Consider the following 11,506-nt stretch of genomic DNA (forward strand, 5'->3'; position numbering starts at 1 on the left):
TACCGCGGCCACTCCCACCTCTTTGGGGCAGCTAGTGCTACTTCCAGCCCTATTTCTCCTACCCCTGCTGCCTCTACCTCTAGCAACAGCTCTCCTATGGAAACTACGACCACGTTCACCCCTGCCACCCCCATCCTCGTTGGGCAAAGTGTCGAAATGATCGCTTGTTTGTGCCTTGTGAACACTTGCGCCTTGCACGGCGGCACGTCATTTCCAAAAGGCAAATATTCCCCTTCAGAGTCAGAATCGGTGAATAACATTTGCAACACATCCTCACGGTACAACTTTTTATTAGCCATTTGGCGATTTTTCTCTCACAAATCTCACAATTTACTCACACGCTCTGAACTGAACTGCTTCCGCATCAATGACACGATAGCTCATTTGCTCTGCTCTTAACTCAAACACTTTGAATAGGAACATGACGTCATTTTGGTCTAGAATCGAAGTACTACAAGTCTGCCATCTAGTGGTAGGGAATACAAATGAGATATTACACCACATTAGGATCTACAGCCTATTTTATTAAGTATGACGTCTTGTCGCAATTTTGCGACTTTGGCGCTTAGAGGGTTAATGCTTTTGTTAGCCTATCCAGTTGAACCCCCTAGATGTGGCACTGCTACGTTGTTCATTCAAAATATTGCGGGAAAATAGAACATCAATGCGGAGATGATGTTGTTTACGTCAAAACCGAAACCAAGCCGTTCACACAGAACGCATATTTATCACATTTTCTAGAGGGACATCTATCACCGTTGCACTCGCGTCTCGCACAAGAGAGCCGCATGTTTAGAAAGCCATGTAAAAATGTATGCAAGTTCAACTTTTTAAAAACATGTCTCAAGACTTTATGGCGGTTTTCCCCATCCCACTGCATCTCATGTTTAAATGAATAAAGTACTCTTTGTGATTGGTTTTCGGTCCTTTGTATTAAACCATATATACATGCATGATGCTGTTTTGTGTCTAATTGTTTAAGCAACTTTAATTATATAAGGTTTATAAACATTATTTTAAACATTATGCACTTTTTTCAAAGATAGTCGTGTTATTTTATTATGCTTTGAAGAAACGTGCATAATATTTTGTTCGATGTGCCCCCTTGTGGCCTCAGGAGAGAAGCCAAAAGCTTTTCCCCGTAACTGAAATTATGCCTTTTAAATTCGAATCTAATTCGAATATTGATAATATTTAAGTACAAAATTCGAATTTAGTTTTTCAGCCATTTTGACAGCCCTATAGTGTAGTAATGTAAGAAGCACCGCTGACACAGAAGTCACTTTCAATCTGAGTAAGTTTTTGTTGCTAAATGCAGCAAATTCATGTGACCAACTTGAAAATGAGTGAAACTTGCGTGGGGAAGTTTTCACCCTCACATACAACTCCTGATCGTGGCGATTCCTATTGGAATGATGGTATTTCGCCCACGAATATGTCCATACCTATACAGAGTTGTTTGCTAAGCCATATCTGCTGCTATTGCTTGTTCAAATCCTTAAAGGGTTAGTTCACCCAAAAATGAAAATTAGTCCATAAATTACTCACCCTCAAGTCATCCTAGGTGTATATGACTTTCTTCTTTCAGACGAATCCAGTCGGAGTTATATTAAAACTTATTTGATCTTTCAAGCTATTTAATGGCACTCAGCGGGTGTTGCAGTGCATCAGTCCAAAAGAAGTGAAAAAAAAAAGCGCCCATCCTTAATAAAAAGTGCCTCACACGGCTCCGGGGGGTGAACAAAGGCCTCCTGTGGCGAATCGATGCATTTTTGTAAGAAAAATAACCATATTTAAAACGTAATAATCAATTTAATCTAGCTTGCGCTCACTGTTGTACACGGAAGCAGCTCCAGGCGGATGACGTATGAGGTCAGCGTTGCGCATGCGCCACTCAGAAGTGACACACTCGGAAGCGCAGGGAAGAGATCAAATCAAAACAACGGTCACTAATTAGAAGTACAAAACGAGGATTTGTAAAGAAGAATGTCGGAGGATTTCGATATAAGCCAAGAGGAGACTGGTTTTCTTTTGCTAAAGTAAGGAAACTTTGCTTCCTTTGCTCCTGTATACAAATGTTGGTCTTCACGAGACTCACCGGCGCATGCGCAACGCTGACCTCATACCTCATCAGCCCGGAGCTGCTTCCGTGTACAACTGCTGGCGCAAGCTACATTAAAGTGATTTACGTTTTGAATATGGATATTATTCTTACAAAAATGCATCGATTCGCTACAGGAGGCCTTTGTTCACCCCCTGGAGCCGTGTGAGACACTTTTTTAAAATTTGTTATGGATGGGCACTTTTTATTTCACTTCTTTTGGACTGATGCATGCAACACCCGCTGAGTGCCATTAAACAGCTTGAAAGATCAAAGACAATTTTTAATATATAACTCCGACTGGATTCGTCTGAAAGAAGAAAGTCATATACACCTAGGATTACTTGAGGGTGAGTAATTTATTGAATAAATTTCATTTTTGGGTGAACTAACCCTTTAACCCTAATTAGCTGACAACTCTTCCCGCACATAGGGCTGCACAATTAATAAAAAAAAAAAACATGAAATTATGATATGGTTCAGTGGCTTTCAAATGCAAGCAGCTCATGATCCAGTGTTTTTTAGAGCGGCTCTGGTCAAAGTAAATGCTCCACAGGAACTCGTTTTCTTCATCTGCTCTCATTTTGGGCCTCTAATAATGTGCATTTGGAAATAATAGCAGATATTGCGGTTTAATTATAAATGATCACAATTCAAGTATTCGATGCCAAGTATATTATTTCTTGTTCCACAGGGCTTCAGAGTTGACCTCCCTATCAAATCTGCTCGTTACCGTGGCCAGTATAACACATATCCCATCAAACTGTTCTACACCTCCAACATTCCCATCATCCTGCAGTCTGCATTGGTGTCCAACTTATATGTCATCTCTCAAATGCTCTCCACTCGCTTCAGTGGGAACTTCTTGGTCAACCTGCTGGGTACTTGGTCGGTAAGTCACTTGTTTAAACTTTCCCATATTTGTGTTGTCTGACCAGTTTTTAATCTTTTTTTTATTCTTTCTTTTTTTTCAGTTTGAACATGCATTTTTCCTTGCACCTATAAATAGAGTAACATGTTTTAAATCAGTTTTTAAAACAACTTTTCTGACTCAAAAGCCCCCCATTCTCCAACACAATATTCAATATATTATTATAGGCTATATATATTGTTGTAATTGACAAAGCTGCTTGTTTTTTTTTTTTACTTATTCATATAAACTGGCAGTATTGATATGTTAAATTAATTAACTATGACTCATTTTGTTTCAAGAACAATGTTCTTCAATAAAAGATGTTATTGTTTTTAATTTAGAGTTAGAATATATTAATATTAATAGTAATTCATTAATTTAAATGTGTTTAAATAATTTTGTGTAAAGTTTGCTGAGGTCCCTCTAGTGGACTCTGACCCCCTGGTTGTGAATCATATGTTTAAAATTATGTACACTCACACCAGGTCAAGATGATGTTGCCTATAAAACAGTTTATTCTACATGTGTGGTCCACCCTCATTTTGAAATCACATGGCCATAGCAGTGCTACTCATTTTATTTTGCTTATCAGACTCTTTGAGTTTTGTAACAAAATTCTTTTGTAAAAAAATACACCTTGGTGCACCTATAAAGTTTTTTCTTCGGTTAACAGGATACCTCAACTGGAGGGCCAGCTCGTGCTTATCCAGTAGGTGGTCTGTGTTACTACCTCTCTCCCCCAGAGTCCTTCAGCACAGTTCTGGAGGATCCAGTCCATGCCATCATTTACATCATCTTCATGCTGGGATCCTGTGCCTTCTTCTCTAAGACCTGGATTGAGGTGTCTGGATCCTCTGCCAAAGATGTAAGAAGCTTTATACTGTTCCTGCTTATTGAGTCCACTGAGCTGCATTGTACAGTTGACCTATGCAGGCTTCATGTGTACACTTTGCATTACTTAGGTCGCCAAACAGCTGAAAGAACAGCAGATGGTTATGAGGGGACACAGAGAAACTTCTATGGTCCATGAACTCAACAGGTAAAACATACAGAGCACTCAAACTTAATTAGACTCAATTAATCAAACATGGAATAACTAAAACTTTCTTTAAATCCTCAATTAGATACATCCCCACAGCAGCAGCTTTCGGAGGCCTGTGTATAGGTGGCCTCTCAGTCATGGCCGACTTCCTGGGAGCCATCGGTTCAGGAACTGGAATCTTGTTGGCCGTCACCATCATCTACCAGTACTTTGAGATCTTTGTTAAAGAACAGAGTGAAGTGGGCAGTATGGGTGCTCTTCTCTTTTAGTGCAGCCCTCTGTGACCACATCAGACTGACTGAATTTATGAGGTTAAGTTCTTTTATATGATTTTTTTTAACGCACAAATTCTGTTCTACATCAAAGATGTGCTCCCACTGTGCATCTGATCCTGACCTGTAGTGGCTCGCTTCGCATCAGAGTTGCAGAGTAAATTGTATTCCATTCTCTTGGGGAAAATATATATATATATATATTTAAATCTCCCAAGCCAGGAACACGTATATGTGGGTGTTTCTGATTCCATGTAATTCCATTCAGTAATGCATAATAGAACAAACATGTCCAAACTTGATCAGCTTGTGATACGCCCTGGACTAAACGTGTCTCAGTATGAGTGTGATGAGGTAAGCACAATGTTCTATCATGGCAATGGTTGATTTTAGTGTGTGTGTGGGTATGTGCACATTTGCCTGTTGCATTTTGTGTGGGCTGTGTGATAGCATGGGATTGGTTGTTAAATTTGCCCAAGTTTATCAGTGCGATTTCTTTGAGATTACTGCATTGGATTTGTTGAAATTGTTTTTTTTTTTTATATTTATGTTTGTTGTTTTCTTCCTGTATTTACAAGCTGTTATAAAATAGTTCTGTGTATTTCAGTCACACTACTTATAAATATTTCTATTATTGACCCTTTTAGATCTAATTAGCTGTGGTTTCTTTTAGTGGAGCAAATGCTGCAGAAACTGCCTGTTAATGAACATGCCAGTGTTGATATGAGAGGATGTGGTTTGTAAAAGAAGAATGTTTCATATGTTTTTCTTATACAGGCCACAGTATTAAAATGTGTTGCGAATACTTATGGAGTTTTGTTCTTTGTCCATTTTGACCGTTTTTTTTTTTTCTTCTAAAGATGTTGTTAATTGAAGACAAAAAACTGTTACTGTAGTCTTCAGAGTGAAACAATTTCTGTGCAGAACCGGCACGGCTACCACGTTCCATTCATTTAAAAAAAAAAGTTAAGTTGTCACCATTTTTTTTTCCTTAGTTTAATGTCATGTGCTTCAATGTGATGTGTTATGCATGGCCTCATCCATGGTAATAAAATACATGTATGTTGCTTATGTTCATAAATTCACATTTGATACTCATGTCTGAGCTGTATTTGGGGTTCAGGACACACTGTACTATCCTTTCAGAAGCAGTGTCAAAAATCCACTCAGGATGCTTGAATAATGTATAAAATAACAAAAAATATATGTATGTATTTAAATGAAGTTTTCTAGTATTTAAAAATACACTAAACTGTAAGAATTAACTAAATTGTGTATCTTATGATTTTTTTTATTGACCTTTTTTATCGATCATATCCACCTCTTTCCCGAACGCGGAAGTTTCGTCCGTGTCATAACTGAAAGATGCTTTACATTTCCGGTTTCTGGTTTCAAGTGAAATGAACGCAAAGCATAACCCCACAACACCGGCCGACAGTGAAGTGATATAACAGACAGAATTAAATATAATTAGATTTTACTGACACATTGATTTGATTTAGTCAATTTGATATAACGCTACGAACTTTAATTATGAAAATGTTACAGAAATAACCTTTATTTTGGAAAACTGGTTATTAGTGCGTTGCGTTCACATCTTAACAGCAGCGGCTCGATGCTGGCGATTCCTGGTTTGAGTCGTTATCGGGCTTCGAAGAGATAAACCGCAATTTGAATACGAGAGTAGGTACAATAACTGCATTATGATAAAGTCTCAGTTGTCGCAACATGTAGCGTCGAAAATATAGCATATGCTCGGTGCCGGTGTGTATATGCTAAAAAAAATTCGCCTCACCATGAAAGAAGGTTGTTAGCAACAAGCTAACCCTGATGCGACGTTATAGTGGGTGGATTTACAATGAAATCTGAAGCACCTGCTTTTCTTTTTCTGTGTTCTGTAACAGATAGAGACGACATACACATGTATGAATTTGACTTGAATAGGAACAAATAAATTGGAAATCTCTAAATGTAACGTTTGGCAGTCTTATGAAGGTCCGAGCAGATTTAATTAAGGGAATCGAGTACTAGCTTATTATGAAAATATCAGTGCTGTCCTTTTATATACATGTACTAATCATTAATCCACAACGGTTCACGGTGATCAGCTTGTTATTTTAAATATAACTTTGCGCATTCGGTTAAATGAAGTCCAAGAGATTACTAGATCTCATAGTTTGTCTGTTTCAGGGTTGGCATATCCCATCAACATCCCTTCACTAAAGCATGGCTGAGCCTGAGCTCCTCCTGGACTCCAATATTCGTCTTTGGGTTGTGCTGCCTATCGTGTTTATTACTTTTCTGGTTGGAGTGATCCGCCATTATGTTTCAATTCTGTTACAAAGTGACAAGAAGCTCACGTTAGAGCAAGTTTCAGACAGGTAACTTTCATTGGACTGTTTCATTATCCATCCACATGTGTTTTGCAACTCACAAAATGTTACAAAACACTAAAGATCATGTTCTCTACACAGCCAGGTTCTTATCAGGAGCAGAGTTTTACGGGAAAATGGAAAATACATCCCCAAACAAGTGAGCCCCTCTTATCTTTTTCGTGTCTTTTGCTTGAGACTTTACTGGAGTACTGAAACTGAAATGTTATCTCTTGCTAAAAGTCTTTCTTGATGAGAAAATTCTACTTTAATAATCAAGAAGATGGCTTTTTCAAGAAGACCAAAAGAAAGGTGGTCCCACCATCTCCAATGACTGGTGAGTATTGGTGGAAATACTTTTATGCATATGTCATAAAATGACAATCAGGATTGAGTGAAAAGGTTAATGCCATGATATAATTTGCTCAATTAGATCCCAGCATGTTGACGGACATGATGAAAGGCAATGTGACAAACGTCTTGCCTATGATCCTTATTGGTGGTTGGATCAACTGGACCTTCTCTGGGTTTGTCACAAGTAAGAGATACAGTTTTCACAATCAAATATGAGAGTATGGCTTCCTGTAGTCTATTCTCACAGAGCTCGTCTTAACGCATTTATAAATCTGTTCTCTCTCTAGCAAAGGTACCGTTTCCCCTCACACTCCGCTTCAAGCCGATGCTGCAGCAGGGAATTGAGTTGCTCTCTCTAGATGCCTCCTGGTTAGTGCTCTCAAACCCTTGAGTGTTGTTCTTATTTCATTCAAAGCTGTGTCTTTAAACAGTCTCGTGCTGTATACATCCACAGGGTGAGTTCAGCATCTTGGTATTTCCTGAATGTCTTTGGTCTCAGGAGCATGTATTCTCTGATTCTTGGACAAGACAATGGTAAATAACGTTACTGATGTTCCATTTCAATAGACCATAATTTTGACCTACTCCAGCGCTGATGCTGACTTTGATCACAGAGGGTATAATAACTTCCTAATTATTTAGGGGGGAATTATTGTACTTTTTTGGGATGAGTTTTGGGGTGCTGGGGTAATTTTGTACAATTTTTCAGTGAATATTGCCAACATTCTCCACAAATAATGCTTTTCTTCACTCAAAAACCGAGATGCATAAGCTCAGATCAGTGAGGCCTACAACCAGTCACTTCCAAAAATGAAATACAAAACCTGTGCTAATTGGAAAAAGAAACTGGTTGGCAAAAAGATCAGGTCATTCTGGTCATTTTTGAGATTGGGATCACCAAATTAGGTAAAAGATTTTCAGCACAGCACAAGGGCTAAATTTGTATTGTAGAAATAGCTGTTGCCTTTAAATGTTTAGCTTAAAAATTATTTGAATCATTTTAGAATTATAAGCATATTTTTCATGTTACATTTGTATTGCAATTAATTTGTAATGCAATTAATTTTCTTACATTTGCAACAGGTGCAGATCAGTCTCGCATCATGCAGGAACAGATGAGTGGTGCTGCAATGGCAATGCCTGCTGACACAAACAAAGCATTCAAGGTATCGCAAATTAGGAGTTGCACCCTAATCTTATTAAATGTACAAAAGTTTTTGTTTTTTATATGTTATTTTGAGGCTGCAGACTAAGTGTTTCATTTAGTTTTTTAAAGATTTATGTATATGAATGTTATTCTTAGGCGGAATGGGAGGCTCTGGAGTTGACGGATCATCAGTGGGCCTTAGAAAATGTCGAGGAGGATCTGATGAGTAAGGACTTGGATTTTTTGGGGATGTTCAGCAAAGAGTTGCCAACAGGCATCTTCTAAGTGCACTACTGAGAGGTTTTGGAGGACCTCACCGAAATAGAAGAGTGAATTGTCAGACTGATTTTGGAAGTGGCAAATCGCTTCCATTCAGATTTTTTCTTTTTCTAGAAAGTGTCATAAACCTCATTGCAGACATATCACATTTTGTGTAATATGCATGCACCATTCCCTCCATTGTTCATTTTTGCTCAGACATAAGTGTCATTGTGTGACAAAGCTTTGCGCTTTAAGCTTTATGGATTATCTCTTGAGACTGCATTCATACAACGCAACAGAAACCGTGCACCTATAATGTAGCATGTGGTCTGGTTTTCTCGAAAACATTCCCTTTGATTATTGCTATGTCGTCTTTATTTTTGTTTTAACACAATTTTATTCATTTTTGTTGTTTTAAGAGCCCTGCTTTCTTATTTTACTAGGACCATATGATTTCTTGGACCACGTAGGCAAAAAGGAAGTTTTAAGAAATAATGTCATTTTAAAAAGTGGATCAGACCATAACTTAGGTTCAGTTACCTAAATAGTATGTTCCTTAATTTACTGTTGTTTTAGAGGCTTTCTTATGGTGCCAGTACACCATGCACTGAGTATGTAGCGAAACAAATGTCAGTATTCAGAATTTCGGTAGATTTTCCTCATTAGATATTAAGATTTATTGGCATGTTTAATATATTTATTTGAGTTTTATTAAATGCAATTTTTGGTTTAAATAAATGTTTCTCACTACATTTATTGGATGTGTACATTCTTAATACAGCCTGATTTTCTATAAAAGTGATGCACTATTCTCTGTTCTGTATCTATTTTATCAACTATTTAATAACTTTTTCTACCACTTTTTTCTACAGTTATTAATGACCTAAATATAATTAGCATTTACATTAAACAATACTTGCATTTATTTACATTTTTCTTATTAGGAAATTTTAATAAAATGTATTAAAACCAATTCAGGACTCACAAACGTTTTTCAGGTGGCCGGTTGTATGAACCTCGTAACTAGCAGTTAACCAAGTAGTAATCCGTTTTTTTTATTATTCAAATTACACTATGTTTTTATGTAAGTGACCGCAAGAAGTTGACCAAACTTACAGGGAAAAAAAATTAGATGACTAAACTTTAAGACTAGTCTAAGCATTTTATGCAGTCCAACCATAGTAAGTTACATGGTTCACAAATCTGACATATCCTAAAGAGGCCGTTGTCGGTTCAAACTCAACCAACTCAATTCGATTCATAAATGAATTATTCATACGAGTTTGTGACCCAGTTCAACTGATTCGTCGAAATTCGACTCAGAATGATGGATCGGACATCTGTTTTGTATGGGTTTAAATCAAACCAAATACGCTATTCAAAGCGCAATGCAATAGAAAAGCAATTTCAGGGGACAATATGGCAAGAGGTCCTATCAGTCAAAGATTTTTTTGTAGCGGCTGACAGCAATACTTTAAGCTGTCAGGGATGCGGACACCAAAATGCTTATCTTCCCAGAGCCCTAATTATTCATGAAGGATGTAGCTCCTAGTCAGTGTTGGGGAAAGTTACTTTTAAAAGTAATGCATTACAATATTGAGTTACTCCCTAAAAAAGTAACTAAATACGTTACTTTTTATGGAAAGTAATGCGTTACATTACTTTTGCGTTACTTTCTAGTTACTTTTTAGATATGAGCAGGGCTTGATTGTTTTTAATATAAGAAGTTCTATCTATAGCAAATGTAAAAGCCCTTTCACACCAAAAAGTGTAATGGATAAAACTCAGGCTGAAGAAAAAGTAAATTCACGTCTGTACAGCAGAACGCAGGAGAAGAAACACTCTTCAGCAATAAAAAAACAATGACGCACAATTGTTAGTTTATCTAAAGTCATTTTTGCTTATTAGTATGGTTGAACTGGATCATCAAAGGTCAGCAGCAAAGACATCAGTTAATAAAATGGGATTAGATACATTTGTGTTATTTAACATATTTAATTATTGCAGGTTTGCGTCATATTCTGAGTTTGCATTTCACTGTTTTAATTCATATTGATGAATACTAAATCTTTTTTTTTTGTGAGTGGGATGAATTAATGCACATTCACATTTAGTCTAGAACTACAGTAACATCATGTTCACACAGCGCACACAACTCCTCTGCACTTCCGATTTCTCCCAATATGGGGACAGGAGACTTGTCAGTCAATAAATGGGAAAACAAAGTAACTGGCGTTACTTTTTTGAAAAAGTAACAGATATTTTCTTGTAAATTAAAAAAGTAATGCGTTACTTTACTTGAAAAAGTAATCTGATTACGTAACTCGCGTTACTTGTAATGCGTTACCCCCAACACTGCTCCTAGTTGAATTCGGCAGCTAAGTATGCGCGCTCCCTCGAGGTGGATCCTTGTGGTTTCTGTTCTTCATTTCCTGAAACACTTGATCACCTTTTATTTTACTGCGAGACTTCTTCTAAATTTTGGTTCGATATACATAGCTGGTTGTCAGTAAAAATGGAGACAATTCCTCCTATAACCCAACAAGATGTCCTCTTTTTTAAGTGTGATTTAAATTCATCCTTCTCTGATGTTGTAAATTTTATTTTGTTGATGGGTAAATATCATATCCATACTTGTAAACGGAAAAAATGTAAACTCTCCTTCAATATATTTTGATGTGAGTTTGCTCAAATGTTTCAGAGCTTCAAATGCTTCAAAAAACATAATAGAAAATCTGAAAAGTTATGCTTCTCTTTGTCAAATTATTTATTATTTTCGTATATTTTTTTTCTTTATGATGTCTACATCGACTACATCTTTGTTTTCATCCTTGCTCCTTGTGTTTATAATGTCTACATCGACTACATCTTTGTTTTCATCCTTGCTCCATATATTTTTTTCTTCTTCTTTAATGTAAACTCTGTGTTTGTCTCAATGGAAGTGTCTTGCATTGTTGGTTGTTCCCTGTCTAATGTACATTAAGCAATAAAAAAAAAAAGTATGCGCGCTCCCTCTAGCGCTGCGCGTCTCCTGTATACTTTAG

General features: G+C 37.0%; 2 protein-coding genes across 4 annotated transcripts in view; both read left to right on the top strand.

Moving 5' to 3' along the window:
• The window catches only part of LOC107657870 (protein transport protein Sec61 subunit alpha-like 2), a 10,877-nt gene extending 6,153 nt beyond the window's left edge, over positions 1 to 4,724 (top strand). The window contains exons 9-12 of the mRNA XM_016446150.1: positions 2,796 to 2,993; positions 3,688 to 3,879; positions 3,977 to 4,053; positions 4,139 to 4,724. Coding sequence (XP_016301636.1) covers positions 2,796 to 2,993; positions 3,688 to 3,879; positions 3,977 to 4,053; positions 4,139 to 4,325 — 654 coding nt within the window. The 3' untranslated portion in view covers positions 4,326 to 4,724. The remainder of the gene's footprint in view (positions 1 to 2,795; positions 2,994 to 3,687; positions 3,880 to 3,976; positions 4,054 to 4,138) is intronic.
• A 1,069-nt stretch (positions 4,725 to 5,793) lies between these two features.
• On the top strand, positions 5,794 to 9,196 carry LOC107657885 (ER membrane protein complex subunit 3-like). 3 transcript variants are annotated; one of them, XM_016446182.1, is made up of 9 exons: positions 5,794 to 6,015; positions 6,519 to 6,709; positions 6,803 to 6,860; positions 6,944 to 7,037; positions 7,134 to 7,238; positions 7,342 to 7,423; positions 7,509 to 7,588; positions 8,138 to 8,220; positions 8,358 to 9,196. In XM_016446182.1, exons 2-9 carry the CDS (start codon positions 6,555 to 6,557, stop codon positions 8,484 to 8,486), a joined length of 786 nt encoding a protein of 261 aa, XP_016301668.1. In that variant the 5' UTR covers positions 5,794 to 6,015; positions 6,519 to 6,554; the 3' UTR covers positions 8,487 to 9,196. The 3 variants fall into 3 exon arrangements, with proteins under 3 accessions (XP_016301668.1, XP_016301660.1, XP_016301677.1); XM_016446174.1 differs by having other exon boundaries at positions 5,795 to 6,011; XM_016446191.1 differs by lacking the exon at positions 5,794 to 6,015 and adding an exon at positions 6,231 to 6,251.
• Positions 9,197 to 11,506: the final 2,310 nt, after the last annotated feature.

This window comes from Sinocyclocheilus anshuiensis, unplaced genomic scaffold (assembly GCF_001515605.1).
Source record: "Sinocyclocheilus anshuiensis isolate Anshui unplaced genomic scaffold, SAMN03320099.WGS_v1.1 scaffold2171, whole genome shotgun sequence".
Taxonomy (NCBI): domain Eukaryota; kingdom Metazoa; phylum Chordata; class Actinopteri; order Cypriniformes; family Cyprinidae; genus Sinocyclocheilus; species Sinocyclocheilus anshuiensis.

Coding starts and splice junctions, on each gene's coding strand:
- LOC107657885 (XM_016446182.1), top strand. CDS start 6,555: ATGGCTGAGCCTGAGCTCCTCCTGGACTCCAATATTCGTCTTTGGGTT. Junction 6,710..6,802: donor TTAGAGCAAGTTTCAGACAG/GTAACTTTCATT, acceptor TTCTCTACACAG/CCAGGTTCTTATCAGGAGCA. Junction 7,038..7,133: donor CCCACCATCTCCAATGACTG/GTGAGTATTGGT, acceptor TTGCTCAATTAG/ATCCCAGCATGTTGACGGAC.